The 22,009-nt window shown below is 38.9% G+C and overlaps 1 protein-coding gene across 4 annotated transcripts in view; it reads left to right on the top strand.

Annotated features, from left to right (window-relative positions):
• The window catches only part of SARNP (SAP domain containing ribonucleoprotein), a 49,507-nt gene that overhangs the window by 15,799 nt on the left and 11,699 nt on the right, over positions 1-22,009 (top strand). For all 4 annotated transcript variants that reach the window (XM_005206705.5, XM_059886767.1, XM_059886768.1 and 1 more), the window contains 5 exons: positions 415-466; positions 1,327-1,400; positions 1,842-1,870; positions 4,392-4,417; positions 5,683-5,751. In XM_005206705.5, coding sequence (XP_005206762.1) covers positions 415-466; positions 1,327-1,400; positions 1,842-1,870; positions 4,392-4,417; positions 5,683-5,751 — 250 coding nt within the window. The remainder of the gene's footprint in view (positions 1-414; positions 467-1,326; positions 1,401-1,841; positions 1,871-4,391; positions 4,418-5,682; positions 5,752-22,009) is intronic.

The following is a 22,009-nucleotide window of genomic DNA, read 5'->3' on the forward strand; positions in this document are numbered from 1 at the left end:
AAGAAGGAAACCAGACCTTGTAGAGCACTCATTAATTGTGATGAAAATTGAGAGCTGGTATTTAAATAAGGGTTGGAGAAATAGTCATTAGTCCAGAAGTACATTTAAAGTTCCTAAAAGTAAATGAAATGATTTCCAGTGTCCTTTAAACATTTCCCTCAGCTCAGTGTGTTTAACCACAGTTATTTTCTGGTTGCTTTCTTATAGTAAAGTAACTTAGTCTGTTATTTGAACTTTTTTATGAATAGATGACAATTCAAGGAACTAAAAAATCTGATGGGCTTCATGCTTTTTTGGTCTGAAGGGTGGCAGAGAGATATGGGACAGAGAACATGATTCAGGTGAATTCTTAGACAATTCTAAGGTTTCGGTTTAGAATATCAGTTTTTTTGATTTTAAAAATCTCTTTTCCAGGGCAGCAGAGAAAAAAGTGGTAAAAATTACATCTGAAATACCACAGACTGAGGTAGGTCATTGTTTCAGAAGAGCAGTCTATATATATCTCTCTGTTTCTTACCCTTTATTCTATCTGTGTCATCACTTTAAAATATTTACTCATAGGCAGAAAATCAGTATCAACAGATTGAGGTAGTGATACATTTTTACGCCAGCTATACTTGGGAATATATTTGGACTGGCATAGTTGCCTTTGAAGCCCTAATCTTTTGTATAGTGTTCTGGTCTTAGTGGTAACTCTTTTTAAGATGTTTATAAACTGGAATTAGAGTTTGAGAGGATCATACCTTGAAAAAGATGAAAAGTTAAAAGGGAAGATGTCACTCACCAGTTACTACTAGCTAGCTGAGATAGAAATTTCTCTGGATTCTGTCTCAGAATCTCTGAAATTAGGTTCCAGTCAAGATCTGTGGGCTTTTTTGTACGTTTAAAGTAGAGATGGCATAGGACAATGCTGCTTCATATCTTTTTTTTTTTTTTGGTATCTCATTTCTAACTGAAAGAGTACACAACTAGTGTTGGAACCAAGCTGTTCCTTTGATCCATTTTCAAAGGTCAACTAAACACAGCTTTTGTCTTCTTGGCTTGATGTAGAATGTGGGTTTTATTTTATTCCTTCCCTTTTGTTTTTGAGGACATGAATGTAATAATAGTCTTTTTGTATTTGCTTTCTGGAAAGGGCTGTTGAGTTAAGCCCTGGGATGGATACAACCTGATATCCTCTATGATTGTCAGTATAACTCAGTTTAGACCTTAAGAAATTACTCCTTATGTTCTAAAGATACACATCTCTAAATGACTTTTCTCTTAAAAGAACGAAATCAAGAATTGAATTTTTCTCTGCCCTTTCTTTTGTCTGTTATCACTTAGAGGATGCAGAAGAGAGCTGAACGATTCAATGTACCTGTCAGTTTGGAGAGTAAGAAAGCTGCCCGGGCAGCTAGGTGAGTGTTCCCAGCTATTTAGATCTGAGATAGTGATAATATTAAGGTGAGGGGGTGTGGTAGGTTTTAAATATAGTTTATTTTAAGTAGAATAGAGGCCTTGCTGAAAATAAAGGCTCCCTTGGCTCTGTTCAGAACATGTCTGTTGACTGGATGTAGTAGCTGTAGATTGGGTTTTATTAACAAGCAGGGTTTTTGTAATAGGAAAAACACAGGAATTGAGTGTTACTCCCAATTCTGATAAGGCTACATTTTAGTTTATTCTCTGGACTCTTGGTGAGAAAGAGAGTCAACTGAACCTCTTTCATGGAGTTGTTAGAATTAGCTAATGATTGCAAGGCTTGAGATCACAAGCAAGAAGTGCCATATGTACACTTGACACGGATACAAACCAGGAGTGTGAACAGCTTCCTAAAATTTAGCTTGTTTTTCTTTCTACAGATTTGGGATTTCTCCAGTTCCATCAAAAGGTAAGAATATAGAGACTTCTGAAAAAGTTATCTTTATATTTTTACTTTTTTGGCACAACAGATTTTATTTCTCCAAATTAAGGTAAACTTATTACCTCTGGAAGCCTTTAAGAGGTTATTATATTCACCTTTTTGGTTTAGGTAAAGCCATTTTCAAACCTTTCTGGGCAATTTAGAGAAGGTACTAAAGTTTGAGAGAATAGGAAGCAGTGCCAACATTTGTTTTCCTTTTCTTGGATATGTTCAGAGAAGATTCTAGTACCAGCTTTATTCTGGTGTCTCAAATCAGCATATAATTATTATGTACCTGTCCAGTGTTATATTACCTAGTGTGAGTGACAAGAGGAAAAAGTATCTTTTACCTTTTAAGAATTTACAAGGAAATAATCTTGGTTATGCTTAAAGATTTAGCCACAAGGATTATATCATTGTATTATTTATAGTGATCAATAACTGGAAACAATGTAATATACAATAGAGAACTGGTTAAGTAAATGTGTACCATAGTACAGTTAGAAGACCTTGAAGATGTTTAAAATAATACTGTTTAAAGTTGTTTCTGTCCCATTTGCCAGGAAAGTGGGAAAAGCAAGTTATAAAATTCTTGTAGTATGTTGCCATTTCCCAATACAAGTACATATATGGATAGGAAAAAAGATTAGAGGGATATATAATAAGTTGATAACATTCATTGTCTCTGGTTGGTGGAATTTAGAATGACTTCTTTTTGCTTGTCTTAAGTTTTTAAATTTTTTACAATGAACATGTATCTGTAATAAATTAAGGGAAAAATGTTATTCTTTTTAAAAACAACATAGTACTTGTTCTGAGAGACTTTAAATGTACTTGCCAGATAAAATACAGACTTCCTAGTGGCCTGTTAAAAGTTTCAAGTCTGTGAAGAAAATGTCCTCCAAAGATCTTGTAGAGTTTCACTATGACTTTTAAAAGACCAGCAAAATTCTGATCACTATGGCTACATGCTTTAAAAACAAAATATTTTCTGACATTTCATTATATCAGGAGAGAGATCATAGGGTTGGTAATGGAATAGCAGAAGTTGATATATTTAGTGGTGTTATTTGAAGAAAGACTAAAGGTAAAATTAATGCTTAGCCTGAAAAGGAAAGTTGACCAATAAAATAAAAGGAATATTGTTTTATAAGTGAACATAAAAATGTGTAAATAGTTCCTAGTATGTAGATTATGGTAAAAATCGAGTCCAGGACTTCCCTGGTGGTCCAGTGGTTAAGAATCCCCCTGCCAGCACAGGGGACACAGGTTCCATCCCTGGACCAGAAAGATTCCGTACGCAACTAAAGCCCATCTGCCACAACTACCGAGCCTGTGCTCCCTGGAGCCCATGCTCCACAAGAGAAGCCACCACAAGGAGAAGCCTGTGTACCTCAATGAGGAGTAGACCTGCTCACTCACTGCAGCTAGAGAAAGCCCACGTGCAGCAACAAAGACCCAGTGCAGCCAAGATGAATGAATTTAAAAATTAAAAAACAAAACAGTTTATACCTGAAATTTATAGTGGAAAGTTGGAGCCAGTTGCAGTATTGAGATTGCTTAAACTAAAATTCTGAAAAGTTTTATGTAAATAATTATTGACTAGAATAGGGTTGAGCCTTAGGGGCTAATATGCTGCTTACTTCTAAGTGATAATTTCAGGACAGAACATTGGCTTTAAGTAGCCATAATTTTAACTGTCTATAATAGTAGCTCTGCACCTTTGTCTAGATATGTCTTTCTCTTTAAACAGCTTTATTGAGATATAACTCATATATCATCCAACTCATCCTCTTGAAGTATATAATCCAGTGTTTTTAAAATATATTCAGGTGGTTGTGCAGCTATCATCATAGTCTCATCACCCCCAAAAGAAACGCCATACCCATTAGCTTTTCTCATCTGCTTTTTCTGTCCTCACAAGCAACCACTAAGTTTTTTCTATATATGTTAGTTTGCCTTCATATAAATAGCATCATACAATTCATGGTCTATGAGTGACTGGCTTCTTTCACCTCACATAATGTATTCCAGGTTTATCCCTATTTTAGGATTTCTTTTTATTGTTGGGTAGTATTACATTGTACTGATGTGTACTGTGTTTTATCTGCCCCTCAGTTGACTGTACGGTTGGGATTTCACTTTTTGGCTACTATGGGTAATGCTGCTGTGAACTTTCATATACCAGTTTTTATGTGGTTATGTATTTTCATTTCTCTAGAGGTATATATGTATAAGTAAAATTGCTAGGTCATATGGTAAGTTCTATGTTTAACTCTTCGAAGAACCGCCAGACTTCTCCAAATTGGCTATACTATTTTATGTTCCCAGCGGCAGTGAATGCAGATATGGTCTCTAGATGTCATCTCTGCCTTTTCTTTAACTTTATTACATAAAGGACATTTTTCATATATATGATTTTTATCCTATCTAACTTCAAGACTCTCAGTCAGCTTTTCTTTATGACTTCTAAGAATATAAAATAAAGCTTTTTTCTTTCTTTCTTTAGGCCTGTCGTCTGACACCAAGCCTATGGTAAGAAATCGTTTTTTTTTTTTTTTCTTTTAACCTTAACTCTATACAGTTAGTTTTAAGTTAGGGATTTCCTCCTTCTCTCCAGATAGAGGAAACAGATCATATGAATTTGGTGACTTGTTTTCAGTACAGTGTTTTATGTTCTGAATAGAATGAATTGTTTGAGGTACTGAGAGGTCAGGAAAATTCTTGCATCTTCAGAGTCATAAACATCTTCCTTCCTACCACCCTCTTAGGAAAAAATGAATAGATTTTGTTAGCTAGAAGATAATCCGTATAACTTCTATGGTACTAGAGTTTTAGACCTCACCGGCAACCCACTCCAGTGTTCTTGCTTGGAGAATCCCAGGGATGGGGGAGCCTGGTGGGCTCCCGTCTATGGGGTCGCACAGCGTCGGACACGACTGAAGCGACTTAGCAGCAGCAGTAGCAGCAGTGGCTTTTGGATAATGTCTAACTTAACTACCACAGGAGAATCTGTGAAAGCGACTTAATGAGTTCTGTCTGTAGATACTGGTCATTTTCAACACTACCTGTTAAATACCAGAGAGTACAGACTAGGATAGTATGTCTTCTGGACTATTATGACTTGTCAGCATGCTTAGAAAATGCAAGCAGATGCTGTGAAATATGTTTCACTTTATGAAATCTTGCTCTTGGAGTTACAGTTCAATAATTAAAGTGAAGGTGAAATGTTTTAATAGTAGTCATGGTTATGAGCAGTGGTAGTAGTAAAGGAAATGTCCCAGATATCCTTATATCATCTTATATATCAAGGCTTCCAAGAAAAAAGAAGTAAGAAAATTGAGTTGGGTACTGGTAGTGCATTTGTCTTCTGAAGAATGGAGAGCTTCAGTGATTGTTTCTGTTTGCTAGGAGATCGAGTTAAGAGTTACCTGCAAAGGCTTGGTATAAAAATTAACAGTTTTGAACTGTGAATGATAGACTTGTTTAGAGGTGATGATTTAGACATTTGTTTGCTTTTTCAAGCAGTGTTTGGCTTACTTTGATCTTAAACCCTGCTTAGGCTTTTGCCACCTTTGATGAATGAAGGAGGCAGGGCTAAATCTCTCACTGCATTCCAGGAGAGGTCTTTTAATAATTAGTGGCATGAATGAGTGCTGCTTAGTTTCCTAATTTGGCACATAGGGTATCTTTGATGTTGTATAGGCTTATTTGAACTCTTAGCTTTGGATCATAGTTTGTACCTCTGTGTTTTCTGTTTTGATTTTTTTTAATATGTTTTTTCCTTTATGTTTTTATAGGTTAACCTGGATAAGCTAAAAGAAAGAGCTCAAAGGTTTGGTTTGAATGTCTCTTCAATCTCCAGAAAGGTAAGGTACTATTTTTGCAACATTAGAGCAGCTTGGGACTGCATAGTTTGGAAATGACTGTCCTAAGAATAGAACTGGCTACTCAGCACTTCATTTAATGCAGTCCTTTGACTATCACCTCCTCTCACTATTGATTACATTATGGGAATTGTTTCGCAGAGTTAATTGTTTTTTTTTCTAGATGTTGTTTGCATAACTTCCACAGTGGCTGTTAGAGCAAGGTCTATATTTTCCTTAGTTAAGATATTGGATTCAGTGATGTTACATCTGCTTTAACTTCTGATATAGGTATATTAGAAATTAAATAATCAGGGGAAGACAGTCTTGTCATTAGGCAAAGATACCTGAAAATAAAATTTGGAGGTTCTATAGAAAAACACTGAGAAAGTTACTTTATTCTTTCTACCCTTCTGCTAACTGACACTGTTTAGTTTAAGCAAGATGACTTTGTTGACACCATGCCCTGTGGAGTGATCAATTCTACAGGACATTGTTGTGTTTGGAGTTTTGCTAGGCACATTAGAGAAAATGCTAGAGCAAGTAGTCTCTTAATCTTTGTTCTGTGAGAATGAGAGCATATTTCTTGGTTGTTGAGGTGATAGTTGGATTAAGGCAAGATTATTTTAAATCAGAAAAACCATCATTGGAAAAAAAACATTTCCCACTCAAGTATGGAAGCATTTAGCTCTCTAGAAATCCGTTCGAAAAAAATGATCTGACAGTAGTTATACTTTTGCTCAGAAAAAAAGCTGAGCATATAAAAGTTGTGTCCCTATGTGACTCATAACCTTGAACACAACTGTGCTTCATCTTCCTTCCCTTTGGGTTGTATTTTTTATGTTTACCAGAAATACAACATCGTGTCTTTTTTTTTTTTTTTTAATTTTATTTTTAAACTTTACAGTATTGTATTAGTTTTGCCAAATATTGAAATGAATCCGCCACAGGTATACATGTGTTCCCCATACTGAACCCTCCTCCCTTCTCCCTCCCCATACCATCCCTCTGGGTCGTCCCAGTGCACCAGCCCCAAGCATCCAGTATCGTGCTCGAATATGGACTGGCGACTCGTTTCATACATGATATTATACATGTTTCAATGCCATTATCCCAAATCTTCCCACCCAACATCATGTCTTTTTGCCCAACTTGATTCTGAGACCATAGGTATTCAGTAGGAGTATTTGGTGGTTTATGTGGACTGAAATAAGGGAGTTGAGAGGGAGGCAGAATATATAATTCTTAAACCACCATATAGCTTAATTGGGAAGAGTTACTATAAACCAAAAGTCATTTGTGTTTTGTTAGATGGTCAGGGGAAAGGGTGCCTTTTATCTGTGGCCCTGATTTTCATCTTGTCTCCTTTTGTATATGAGGCCTCAGTATCTGAGAATCTCAGCAATAACTGCACTCCTCTAGGGAATTGTATTAGTTTGTGTGTTGGAAGGCAGAGGTACAAAAGGTACCCACTGAACTGAGATGGTATCATGATACTGAAAAATGAAGCAGCTGCATATAATAGGTGGATTAGTTTATTTAGTGTAACTTACTTACAGGTAAGATCAGGTAGCAGATAGGATAAGGTTGCATTTTGCTACCTCAAAGTATTGGCAGCTGTACTCTATACTGTGGAGGGGCCATTGGGGCTTTTTTTGTATTTAGTTAACCCAGGGTTTGAGGGTACATGCTTGGAAACAGGAAGTATATTTCCAAGTCAAGGTTATAAATGGGTAACTAGTCTCATGGATGCCGAGAATACATCATTGAAAGCCTTCATTGTTTCAGAGACTGAATAACACAAAGGCCACCTAGACCTCATGATCATTAAACAATATTAACTACAAAGTCCTTGATGACAGAGAAGAGATTTACTAAACAGTACAGCTCTAGGTAGGGTCAGTGGAAGGACAGGAGGAGCTGAATGGATCCAAGATGGCATCAGTTATGCTAACAGCCATACATTATATGTTCAATCAAAATTAACAAAATTGGACATTGTATCTCCTACTACTTAGCTCATATAGACCCATTCCTGAGAGGAATTTGTGTGTTGCTCTGTGCTGTCCACCTAACTCATGCAAGGACATCAGTCTTTTCCCTTCTCTGGAGTCTTTCTCTATATTTGACCTGTTTTCAGCCTCCACAGGATGCTGAGTAAAACATGAAAAGATATATTTATTAATTTTGAGCAAATTACTGAACTTCTTTATTCCTCATCTATAAAACTAGGAGTAATACCTAACACCGTGTTGTGGAGAATAAATAATTGTAATAAATAATTGCAATTCCCTAACATAGAAGCAACAGTTAGAACTGGACATGGAACAACAGACTGGTTCCAAATAGGAAAAGGAGTACGTCAAGGCTGTATATCGTCACCCTGCTTATTTAACTTATATGCAGAGTACATCATGAGAGACGCTGGACTGGAAGAAGCACAAGCTGGAATCAAGATTGCCGGGAGAAATAGCAATAACCTCAGAAATGCAGATGGCACCACCCTTATGGCAGAAAGTGAAGAGGAACTAAAAAGCCTCTTGATGAAAGTGAAAGAGGAGAGTGAAAAAGTTGGCTTAAAGCTCAACATTCAGAAAACGAAGATCATGGCATCCGGTCCCATCACTTCATGGGAAATAGATGGGGAAACAGTGGAAACAATGTCAGACTTTATTTTTCTGGGCTCCAAAATCACTACAGATGGTGACTGCAGCCATGAAATTAAAAGATGCTTACTCCTTGGAAGGAAAGTTATGACCAACCTAGATAGCATATTCAAAAGCAGAGACATTACTTTGCCAACAAAGGTCCGTCTAGTCAAGGCTATGGTTTTTCCTGTGGTCATGTATGGATGTGAGAGTTGGACTGTGAAGAAGGCTGAGCGCCAAAGAATTGATGCTTTTGAACTGTGGTGTTGGAGAAGACTCTTCTTGGACTGAAGAAGACTCCTTCCCTTGGACTGCAAGGAGATCCAACCAGTCCATTCTGAAGGAGATCAGCCCTGGGATTTCTTTGGAAGGAATGATGCTGAAGCTGAAACTCCAATACTTTGGCCACCTCATGCAAAGAGTTGACTCATTGGAAAAGACTGATGCTGGGAGGGATTGGGGGCAGGAGGAGAAGGGGATGACAGAGGATGAGATGGCTGGATGGCATCACTGACTCGATGGACATGAGTCTGAGTGAACTCCGGGAGTTGGTGATGGACAGGGAGGCCTGGCGTGCTGCGATTCATGGGCTCGCCAAGAGTCGGATACGACTGAGGACTGAACTGAACTGACTGAACATAGTGACACTTTGACCCTCAATATAAAGTGTAGTTTTCTTCCTTAGTTTTCAGTTCAGGTTTTATCACTTTGAGTCAATTAACCTCTGTTTCAGTTGATAATTGATAAGATTTTAGTTCCCATTTTAAATTCTAAGGAGTTAAAATGAGATAATGTAGTTGGGAGAACTCTGTATGAGCTCTGTTCTAACATTCGTTGTCACACTTGTGTTCTAGAGTAGTGCTTCGCAAGTTCTGTGGTGAAAGTCTAGTTTTTAAAATTTTCCCATTCATTGTAGAGAGGTACTTTTGTAAAGTAAAAATGTCAAAGACAAGTTAAATTACTTTGGAAGTTTTTAAATGGTTTTTGAACTTATTGCAGGCTGGTAACAGTCTGGGGGTCAAGCATTAGGAGGCAGACTACATTTTGAGTAGCACTATACTATATATGGTTTCTTCTGAGGACCACTTTTCTTGTAAACTTGTGACTTTCTGAGATGTTCTCTTTGAGTATAGATTCCATTTGCATTGATCATAAATCCTGATTTTCAGAATTATCCTATTAGCAATGGTTTGCTCTAATTTGCCTCATAAACCAGTAAAATGCACGAGAAAATGTCCTTGCTGTTTTTTGCTGAGCACCACTGTTCCATAGAACTTTCTGTGATGATGGAAACATTCTACACAGTGTTGTTCTATTGAATAATCTGTTATCTAATACAGGCATACCTCAGAAATATTGTGAATTCAGTTACAGACCACCACAGTACAGTGAATATTGCAATAAAGTGAGTCACAAATAAGTAGTGTACATACCTAAATTGAAAAGTACTTTATTGCTTAAAAAAAGTGCTATCATGAAGGAAATATTACATGTGGTTTAACATTTATATAATAAAATATAAATCATATGCTGTGTGGAGTTGTCAGTTCAGTTTAGTCCCTCAGTCGTGTCCGACTCTTTGTGACCCCATGGACTGCAGCACGCCAGGCCTCCCTGTCTATCACCAACTCCCAGAGTTTAGTCAAACTCATGTCCATTGAGTTGGTGATGCCATCCAACCATCTCATCCTCTGTGTCCCCTTCTCTTGCCTTCAATCTTTATTGGACACCTACCGACCCAGGGAATTCATCTTTCAGTGTCCTGTCTTTTTGCTTTTTCATACTGTTCATGGGTTTCTCAAGGCAGGAATACTGAAGTGGTTTGCCATTCCCTTCTCCAGTGGACCACATTCTGTCAGAACTCTCCACCGTGACCTGTCCATCGTGGATGGCCCTACACAGGCATGGCTCATAGTTTCATTGAGTTAGACAAGGCTGTGGTCCATGTGATTAGATTTGTTAGTTTTCTGTGATTGTGTGTGGAGTTATAGACAAATATATTTGCTAGGCAGTTTCTTAAAACAACAATGAGGTTTGCCACATTGTTTATCTGTACTGTGCAGTGCTATTTAATATCTTGCCTACAGAATAAGTTCTTTCAGAATTGGAGTCAGTGCTTTCAAACCCAACTGCTGCTTTATCAACTAAGTTTCATCTTTTGTTGTCGTTTCAGCAGTATTCACAGCATTTTAACCAGGAGTATATTTCATCTCAAGAAATCACTTTCTTTTTTTAAAAAGTTTATTTTGGCTGTCCTGGGTCTTCATTGCGGCACCTGGGCTCTTTGTTGCTGCTTGAGAGCTTTTTCTAGTTGTGGTGCGCAAGCTTCTCATTGTGGCTTCTTTTGTTGCAGAGCACTGGTTCTAGAGTGTGGGCTCAGTAGTTGTGGCATACCTTAGTTGCCCCAAAGTATATAGGATCTTAGTTCTTGGACAGGGAATTGAAGCTGTGTCCCCTGCATTGGCAGGCAGATTCTTAACCACTGAACCACCAGGGAAATCCCAAGAAACTGCTTTCTTAGCTCATCCATAAGCAACTCCTCATCCATTCAAGTTTTACCGATTTTCTGCAATTCAGTCCCGTCTTCAGGCTCCACTTCTAATTCTGATTCTTTAGCTGTTTCCACCACATCTGTAGTTAACTTCCTGTACTGAAGTCTTGAACTTCTCAGAGTCACCTATGAGTGTTGGAATCAACTTTCTCCAAACTCCTGTTATGTTGATTTTTTTACCTCTTTCCATGAATCAAAATGTTCTTGATGTCATCTAGAATGGTGAATCATTTCTAGAAGCTTTTCAGTTTGCTTTGCCCAGATTCATCAAAGGAATCACTACATGTGGCCTTATGAAAAGAATTTCTTAAATAAGGCTTGAAAGTTGAAATTATTCCTTGATCCATAGGCTGCAGAATGGATGTTGTATGAGAGGGAGTGGAAACATTAATCTCACTTTACATCTCTGTCAGAGCTCTTGGGTGACCAGGTGCATTGTCAAGGAGTAGAAATACTTGGAAAGTAATCTTTTTTCCTGAATAGTAGGTCTCAACAGTTGACTTAAATTATTCAGTAAGCTGTGTTGTAAGCAGATGTGCTGTCATACAGGCTTTGTTGGTCGATACACAGAACACAGGCAGAGCCCCAGGATTTTCAGAATGGTAAATGAGCATTAGCTTTAACGTAAATTCACCAGCTGCATTAGCCTCCTAACAAGAGCGTCAGCCTGTCCTTTGAAACTTTGAAGCCATTAACCTCTTCTCTAGCTGTGAAAGTCCTAGATGGGATCTTCTTCCAATATAAGGCTGTTTCATCTACATAGAAAATCTATTTGATGTAGTCATCTTCATTAATTGTTTTATATATATATATGTTATCATATATAGTTAGTTATATATATATATGGATATATATAGAAAATCTATTTGATGTAGTCATCTTCATTAATTGTTTTATATATATATATTAGTTATCATATATATATATATATGGATAGTTTGCTGCAGCTTCTACATCAGCATTTGCTGCTCCTTGTACTTGTATGTTATGGATGTGGCTCTTTCCTTAAAGCTCAGGAACCAAGCTCTCTAGCTTCAGAATTCTTCAGCTTTGTTTCCTGTCTCAGCAGCCTTAATAGACTTGAAGAGCGTTAGCACTTGGCTCTGGATTAGGCTTTGATTTAAGAGAAGGGGACGACAGAGGATGAGATGGCTGGATGGCATCATCGACTCGATGGACATGAGTTTGAGTGAACTCCGGGAGTTGGTGACGGACAGGGAGGCCTGGCGTGCTACAATTCATGGGGTTGCAGAGTTGGACACGACTGAGCAACTGAACTGAACTGATGGCTTTTTGATCTTCTAGCCAGACCACTTGAATTTTTTGTTCATATTAGCAATAATGCTGTTTTGCTTTTTTATTCTAATGTTCATTGGAGTAGCACTTTTAATTTCCTTCAAGAACTTTTCCTTTGCATTCACATCTTGGCTAACTGCTTGGTGTAAGTGGCCTAGCTTTTGGTCTGTCTCAGCTTTTGACATGTCTTTCTAACTTTTGATTTAAAGTAAGAGATGTACAATTCTTCCTTTCACTGGAACACTTAGGTGCCATTGTAGGGTTATTAGTTGGCCTAATTTCCATATTTCTGTGTCTCAGGATATAGGGAGGCCCAGGAAGAGGAAGGGATAAGGAAATGGCCATGGCCTGTGGGTGGAGCAGTCAGCGCACATATATTTATTAAGGTGACTGTCTTATATAGGCATGGTTTGTGGTGCCCCAAAACAGTTACTACTGTAACATCAAAGATCTCTGATCACAGATCGCTATAACAAATATAATAACAACGATAGAAAGGTTTGAAATGTAAGAATTACCAGAATGTGACACAGACATGAAGTGAGTGAATGCTGTTGGAAAGATGGCTCCAGTAGACTTGCTTAACACAGGGTTGCTGCAGACCTTCAGTTTGTGAAAAGTATGCTATCTGTGAAGCACAATAAATCAAAGCATGATAAATCAAGGTATGCCTCTATACTTGTCAGTAGTTACATGTAGTTATCACCTGAAATGTAGTTAATGTGACTAGGAACTGAATTTTTAATTGTTTTAAATCTAAATAGCCACATGTGCATTGGACAACTCAAGTCTAGCTTTTATCTCCCACACAGCTTTCATACTTGAAAGTAGCATAGAAATCCTTTATCAGACCACTTATTTGGACCACTGTTTCCATTGCCCAGAATGTTTTAGTACTTGTAGAATATAAACAGTTTCAGAGTGAATTTGTTGGAGGAGAGAAATTAGAGGAAATGCAATGAAATAAGAAGGGTTAAGTTATTTGTGGCTGCACTGGATCTTCATTGCTGCTTGACCTTTCTCTGATTACGGCGAGCAGGGGCTCCTCTCTAGTTGTGGTGCACAGACTTCTCATCTTGGGGTCTTCAGTAGTTGTGGCTCTCAGGCTCTAAAACACAGATGAGAGCCTGTAGTATTTCTGGTGAACTAGCAGAGATAGTAGTTGTGGTGCATGGGCTTTATTGCCCCATGGCATGTGGAATTTTCCTGGACCAGGGATTGAACCTGTGTCCCCTGCATTGGCAGGTAGATTCTTAACCACTGGACCACCAGGGAAGTCCAAGAAGAGGAAGTGTTGTTTTTTTCAAGTAACTTTTTTTCTAGGACTTAAGTGTCCTGGACCCAGATCCTAAAATTGCAACCAGCTACATTTTCTGTAACAGTTGTTTGGTTCAAAGTGTTGTATTTAACAGTTCTCTATCACGAGAAATGATTTGCAACCTAGTATTTGGTTGGCCAGAGGTTAGTGATATGATTAAATTTGTATTTATGAAACAACCAGATTAGCAGTTATGTTCACTTCATCCTGGGGTCCTGGGTTCCAGTATCGCCTCCTCCTTTGTAATTTGGTCATTTGTCTTTTAAGTTTTATAGATCTCTCGGCACAGATACGGTACAGATAATGGAGGTTAGTAGGTGGTGTGGAAATACCGCCTCTTCATCCTAGTTTCCTAGAAGGGGCAATGAGAGACCCACCTCCTATTGTCTCATCGCATAGAGTTTGTGTTTCCTTGATCCAGCTTGAGGTTCTTGTTGCATCCTGTTTTCTCTCCAGCAGATTCCACTGTAAACCAGTGGATATGATAGAATCTGTGAGAGGAGTGAGCATAGTGTTTGTGACAGATTTTTTTTTTTTTAACTGTCACAATCTGACCATCTCCAGCATGTTATAAATTTGAGAATTTGAGTATCTGCTATCAGTTATAGGCTGATTTCTGCTTGACAGCTCACGTATTTCAGCTTTCAGGTCCACAAGTATACTGTATGCTTTCCAGGTGGCTCAGTGTTACGTAAAGAATCTGAGGTGCAGAAGATGTGAGTTTGATCCCTGGGTCAGGAAAATACCTTGGAGAAGGAAGTTACCACCCACTCCAGTATTCTTGCCTGGGAAATCCCATGGATAGAGGAGCCTGGCAGTCCATGGGGTCGCAAAGAGTGGACATGACTTAGTGACTAAACAACAACAGTATACATGTTAGGCAATACACAGAAACTTAAAGAAGTCTGGCTCCCCCCTCCAGTCATCTTCCCTCTTTCCCCCTGCTCAAGAAAGGCCTGTCCATTCATGTTTCTAGCTCAGGTCTCAGTGAATAGAATCCTATTGGTTTAGGATAATGGGAAGTGACAGGGCAAAGAATGGCACTGGCATTTATAGACATTTTTTACACAAGAGGCTGTAAATTGTCCCTTCCAACTCTTTGGACTATTAGAGGATAGAATGGCATGCCTTTTCTCCTATAAGCCTCACAGTGACTCTGGGCTGAGAAACCTCCTACCCCCTCAAACGAAACAAAACCCAGATAAATAACCTCTGCCTAGTTGGTTCTGATTGATCACCAGCTAAGTTTTCAGTCTTGTGCTTGACTGGTTGTGTTTTTTTTTCCTTTCAGTTAGTTTTCCAAGCCTCCTAAGAGAAATAGTGTTTAGATCAGTCCTCTTGGTGAAGGACTTGGCCTGGCATATAAGAAATTCATCTCTAAAAGGAATGGATAAGGGAAATAGATGGGAAGCCAGCTCAGTTAATATATGATGGTCATAGTACATTAAGTCTGGGCTTAGAAATGTGTTATTAACTGATGTAGCTGATTTGAATGGATTATAGTTTTTGTTTGTTTTCAAACATTAACATGTTTGGAAAAGTGAAAATTGATGCTTTAGGAAGTTGCAGAAAATCCAACTAGGTAAATACTACAAAGAAACAAAAATATCTGGCCCAGGCACTAAGCAGAAAACTGGAGTGTGGTTTACATTTTTCTCCCTTCCTGACAGTGTGAGGGGCATGTTATAGCTTCTTGATTCTTGATTAGTAGTAGTAAATATTGACGTTAGTACATCTTCCTTTCTTTTCTACTAAGATTCTGCTGAGTTTTCACTACTTGTAGTTCTTCATATAGGTAACTGTCCTCATGAGTTATCTTAAGGGACCTGTAAACCCTAAAGGCTACTTTTTCCATATTTGTGGGTTTTGCCAGTTTTCTTTACTGTGAATATTCTGTGTTATACAGTTTTAGGATATAAAAAGCTTGAAAACAAATACTCCTCTACTGACTGTCTTCTTGTTGCTGGAGCTGGTAGCTGGAAGAATCATGGGTGGCTGCAGTGATAAGTTTCATGAATCATTTGTATAATTCTTTATTTTTGCTCACTGTTGGTGGGGATGAACCACTTCAGAATGAGAGAGAGATTGAACCTGCCTTGTTTTTGAGGAACTTGTCACTGAAATGTGTTGAGATATCAAAGAGAAAGTTGGGACAAAGAGTCAGTTCCACCTATAAGAGGACACCAGTGTCTTGTAGCATACAGACTTCATTATGGCTTGTCTCCATTCATGCTCTTCTGGGAGGCCTATTTGATTCTATCACGATTCCCTTCCACCATCTGAAATAAATGAATGTCTGTTTCTCCCTTTGAGCAGTGGGTTTTGATACAGAGGTTAGTCAGTTGGATATGGAGAGAAGGAAGTTCACACTATAGATTTAGAATTTTAGGGAATTCCCTGGTGGTCCAGTAGTTAGGAGTCCACGCTTCCACTGTCGGGGGCCTAGGCTCAAATCCTTAGTCAGGGAACTAAAATCCCACAAGCTGCATGACATGGCCACAAAGAACAAAAAAGAAGAATTTGGTCACCAGCCTTCTTAGAGTTTTTAATTGGGATTTGTTAGAGTTTAGGCATGTGTATACAAACCTTTTCCAAAGGAAGGACTTCCCTGGGGGTTCAGTGGTTTAAGGCTGTATGCTTCCAGTGCAGGGGTCATGGTTCAGTCCCTGTTTGAGGAGCTAAGTAAGATTCCATGTGCCGCACAGCATCCCTCCCCCCCAAAAAAATACAAAGGAAGAACTGTGGGACAATGCATATGACATTGAAACTATAAGAGCTCTGAGAAACCATAAGCTATGGTGAGGAATTTAGTAGGATTTTTTTTTTTTTAAGGAGTAAAAGATTAGATCCCAGGGTAAGTTGGGAAAGTAACATGCTGAGTAGGCTTGGATTCTTTCTATCCACATATACTTAAGCAACAGTAATTGGGCCAAGTGCAAACTTAATCCTCTATTTCCTTTTCTCAGGGTGCCCCATGAGATCAAGAAAAATGCAAGTAGTAGGATTGTAGATAGAAAAAATGTCAGTATAGATCCTCTCAGTCATTGTATTTCATTGATAAAGGGCTTTGGGGGAAAATTTCCCTCCCTTCATCCTCCATCCTAGATTGTCAGTTTCCCAAAAAATGCTTCTTCCACTTGAAAAATTATATTATTTTAACTTACATGAATCAACAAGAAAAGATAAGAACAGGTTATATATTAGAAAGAGATGGCAGTTGAGAGTGGCTGTCAAGAGAAGATGAATTTCAGAAAAGCCAAGACTAACCAAACATAGTCCTCAGCATTTCTGGAAGCTTTTGGACCCCAACCAAAATCTAACCAATCCTTTAAATCCCCTTCTGCTGCTGCTGCTGCTAAGTCGCTTCAGTCGAGTCTGACTCTGTGCGACCCCGTAGAGTGCGGCAGCCCACCAGGCTCCCCCATCCCTGGGATTCTCCAGGCAAGAAAACTGGAGTGGGTTGCCATTTCCTCCTCCAATGCATGAAAGTGGAAAGTGAAAGTGAAGTTGCTCAGTCGTGTTCAACTCTTAGCGACCCCATGGACTTCAGCCCACCAGGCTCCTCTGTCCATGGGATTTTCCAGGCAAGAGTACTGGAGTGGGGTGCCATTGCCTTCTCCGAAATCCCCTTCTAATTCATAATAATTTAAAAATAAATATTTGTTTTTTTTTTTTCTTCTGCCTCCTCCTTTAAGATAAAAAACACATGCTGCTTCTATACCCGTCCATTTCTATACCCGTCCATTGGAACGAACCTTGAGGGAGTGGTAAAGGAGCTGTTTAAAGAGGAAACAATAGGGAAAACTCTCTGACCTCAGTTTATCCCCTCATCTGGTTCTTCATTTGTCCCTGCTGAGGAACAGAACTTGTCTTTTGTCTGTAACACAAATACATCTTTACCTCCCTCCTTCCCACTTCCCCCCCAACCCACTCTTCTCACTCCCTTCTATTATGGTTCCAATCAATGATGTCATTATGTGTGCCATTGAACCACTTGGCTATAGAAATTTGGAAGAGCAAAGAGGCAGAATGGAATTTTTCTCCTGCCCAGGACTGTTGAAAATGTATTCTAATTTTAACTAGAGAAATAGGAGTCAAGTTTTTCTTTGCTCAACTTCTACCCTCCCTCTGTGCCCTAAACCTCAGACAGACACTTTTTCCCTGGCTATGGATGAGAAGAAAATTGTGAAGAAATGTTAGGAGTATAAATTGAGTATTTTAGAGGAAAAACTTTAAAAATTGGGGGAAGCAAGATGAAATTTTTGGTGCTGTGTCAACACTTATGGTTAATGTTTTGCTCTGTTCACTGTAAATTGGATTTTTGAGAAGTTTCTAATAGAGGGTTATACTTCCCTAAGGTGTGTGGAATCTTGTACCATTTCACTTTATTTTTCTCTTATTTCATTAATTTCATTTGAACCCAAAGAACTAGAGGTATGAAAGTTTGTAGTAAGGAAAAACTCAGTCTTTTTTATTTACTATGCTTGATACCCCACCCCCACTAATGTCTTCGCATTCCTTTTTCTAACATGTCAGAACTGATGACTTTGATAAAAAACAAGTTTTATGCCTCTCTGTGGTCCCCCTTAGTCTTTGCCCCAGGAGTAAACAAACTCTGGAAGAGGAGGGGAATACTACATTCTTTTGAGTCTGCTTTACTTTTAAATACCTTTAACTGTTTTTGCCAACCAAGTTCTTGAGGTGAGATCATTCTCTGAATACCAGTTTTTAATTTTTATTTACTAAAAAAATTTTTTTGGCTGTGCCTCACAGCACATGTCATCTTAGTTCCCCAACCAGGGATCAAACCTATGCCCCCTGCAGTGAAAGCACAGAGTTTTAACCACTGGACCACATGGGAGGTCCCTGAGTGCCAGTTTTTTAAAAGGTGCCACTCTTAGTAGCATAAGATTTTTAAAACCCATCTGTAAATCATACCTGATTGTATGTCTAGTTGTATGTCTTAATTTTGGGGTGACCAGTAAGCTAGCCTGGCTGTCTTAAGCAGAGTAATGGCTGTCCAGTCTCCCTATGCCTGCTCAGTCCTTCAGTCCTCTCTGATTCTTTGTGACCCCATGGACTGCAGCCCACCAGGCCTTTCTCCATGGGATTTCCTAGGCAAGAATACTGGAGTGTTTTGCCATTTCCTTCTCCAGGGGATCTTCTCAACCCTGGGATTAAACCCATCTCCTGTATTGGCAGGTGGATTCTTTATCATTGAGCCACTTGGGAAGCCATAGATACTCTCCCTGGCTCGGGGGAAATGTGAACTAACTGTCTGAATCCAAATCTGTCAGTCTTTCAAAATCTGTATGGACGGAAAAAGGAGGGGGTTGATGTTTGTTTGTTTGTTTCGCGGGGATTTTGTTATGTGTTTGTGTTATTAATTCTTGGGAGGATATGTAATTTTAGTGTTCAGAAGTTCTTCATGATGTGAGAGCAGTAGCATTATAGGAATATTTAAGATGTATTTTAATACTTGAGTAATACTGTTTGTTGGGTTAACATTGCTAAGGAGTGGTAACATTTTAAAGAATACAAATGGGTTTGATTCAAGTAAGGTTTGATAATTACATAGCTCATTTTCTTATGTACTCACCAAAATAGTAAAGTTGCTTTTTATGCCTGAAAGCTGAATCGGGTCAAAGAAAATCCTATAGATTTTGGAGTTGGGAATGGGAATCAGATCATGAGATGTTTTATAGGAAGATCCTTGGTAGTGATGTTTGCAAACTAGCAAAGACCCTGTTTTTAATGAAATCTAAAGTCCCTTGTTAAGATTTAGAAAATGTTAACTTCCTTCCTCTCTTCCCTTTCCTTTACTACTCTTTTCTCATATTTTTTAAGATAATATTTTAACCCATTACCTTCTCATCCCCAGAGCAGATTGTTGGGACAGATATAGAAATGTATTTTCAGAGTGTCCCACATTGGGATTTTATATATACATTGAATCTTTAAATCCCTAGCAGTGGGACATCCCTGGTGGGCTAGTGGCTAAGACACTGCGTTTGCAGTCCATGGGGCCCAGGTTTGATCCCTGGTCAGGGAATGAGATCCCACATGCTGCAACTAAGACCCAGTGCAGCCAAATAAAACAAATAAAATATATTTAAAAAAAAAATCCCTATTAGTGAAGATACCTTATTGAGAAGGAGATCATTTTTGAAATACTTGGTGTCTGGGTATTAGAAAGTATTTATTGGGTGAGAAGTTTATTCAGGTATAGAGTAGAGGAGGCAGTTTTAGAGTTTTTACTATCCTGTTCATGCTTGGGTATGAAATGTTTCAGGAGGAAGAGCAACTGGAAATGAACAGATGCACAAGATGAGAGGTTTTATATGATGGATCTCTTTAGTGCTCTAAATGAACAAGCAAAACATATGAGCCTTAAGACAAGAGCATCTGTTCTGTCTGTTCTCCACTTCATTGAAACTTCCTCTGTATCAGTTCTATAGAAAAAAAACAAAACAAAACCTTTGTGTGCTTGAACCTGTTTGCCTCTCTTTTCCCCACATGCCTGAGGTGTTCCCTGATCTTGTTTTGGCATGTTCTTCCTGTATTGAACTGCACTGGTAAGAGTGTCTGCTCCTCTATTTCATTTCTAAGAAGGCAGCATGACTCGTGTCCCTTAGAGTCAGCTGTGATTCCTTTCATTTTCCCTTCACATTCCTGCAACTGAGATAACCTGTTTGTAGGAAGCAAAAGCTTTTTTGGAAGGCCCCTAGTACTTTGGGGGAAAATTTGGAGTGGACTGGCAGCCTTGTTTGGTTTTGTGAGGTTTTGTTGTTGAGGCTGGGAGATTGGGGGGTTTTTGTTTGTTTTGTTTTGTTGGTCTGTACTGTCTCAAAGCTATTTGCAATTACTCCCAACTGTTGCTGCATGTAAAAGTTACCAGGGGTCTCTTACAATTCCCTAGGCTCTTCCTTTTGAGATTCAGATTTTATAAGTTGGGGTGAAGCCAGAAATCTGTCTTTTAAAATATCTCAGGGGAAAAGAAACTGTTTTCCTAGTGTTCATTGTAAATTTTTGAATGCTCAGGTAACTGTAGTCCTTCATTCTCTGTGTATTTTAGTTAAGACAGAATTTGCTTCCCCTCAGAAGTTTTTAGCTTCCCTCTACTGACTTCTTGACATTTCTGCCAAGCTCTGCATCACTTATCCTTAAGAGCAGCAGCTTCCTGGCTTTTAAGTGAGGGAGGTTGGGATTTTAATAGAAATTTGGCTTCCAGGGGTCTCAAGTGTGAAGCCTTCATTTCCTCCACGTTCCTTGCTTTGTCCTACAATCAGCTAGAGCAAGACCGAGACGACCTCCTCCTCGGGGGTTAGAAAAGAGTGGGGGTTGGGGGAGAAGCTTGATTTGGACAAGAGAAAAAGTGATGGGAGCTGGTGACTCAGGAGAGTATTTGGTTTGAGCTCTACTGGGGCTTTAGATACTGTAAAGATATGAGGAGATAAAGTTCTTGGTCATCTCTACTTCTGGTGTAGTTTTACAGTTCTTGGCACCCTTCTAGCCCTAGAAAGTTGATTCTGATCTTAATAGCTAAAAGATTATTGAGAGTAAGTAAGATTGTAGTATTGGGAGATGTGTTGTGTGTACGTGTGTGGCAGGCACATTGGAGTATCTCTTTACTCTGTGTGTGCTAAGATCATGGCATACCCTCTGCTAGTCCAGTCCTTCACTTTTAGTCCTGCTTAGGCTCTGTGCATTGGTCTTTAGGACCACCTCAAGTTCTGTGGACTGACTGGCATAAAGGCTCAGGAATAAACATGTTCAAATGAATATCAGAAACTGGGGCAGGGAGGTGACAGCTGTGTGTTTAAGCATTGAAGTGTTTCTGAGAGAAAAACCATCAGTTGCTGTCATTCACTCTGAGAGTATGAAATTAGAAGCCCACTCACCCTGGAGTGTTTCATAACCTTTACCTCTGGGAAGTCAAGGCCATGTCATTATTAATCTACCATCGCCTGAAAGCCCCCAGGCTCTGCTTTTCATCCTGCCATCAGTCACATGGCAGTGAAAGTCAGGAAAGTCACCAGAAGGCTCCTGCTTTCCTTTTTGCCTTACTGTTACCTTACATTCCCTTGGAAAATCAGATTGGCCTGAGAACGGTTAACATCTTAGTGTGGTAATTCATTTTAAAAAAGAGGCAGTTATTTGGGTTTTTTGCAAACTGTGATCTTCGTTGCTCACTATCAGCCTCCTTTCCATCACTCCAGGGAAAAGACTTCTGAGAAAATAACTGTTAAAGAAGTATTTTTAAAAAGTGGCATGGTTTAGGTCCTGTTGGGAATATACATGAGACTCTTACATTGAACAGTGTTGGATGTGAACAATAGCTCAGTCTTTAAAACAGCTATAGGAGAAGGGCCAGTTCCAACTCAGCAGTACCTCAGCTTCCCTGAAATGCCCCTTTCTACTTGTAAGGATATATCTGACTGAATTTAG

Source organism: Bos taurus, chromosome 5, assembly GCF_002263795.3.
Source record: "Bos taurus isolate L1 Dominette 01449 registration number 42190680 breed Hereford chromosome 5, ARS-UCD2.0, whole genome shotgun sequence".
NCBI lineage: Eukaryota > Metazoa > Chordata > Mammalia > Artiodactyla > Bovidae > Bos > Bos taurus.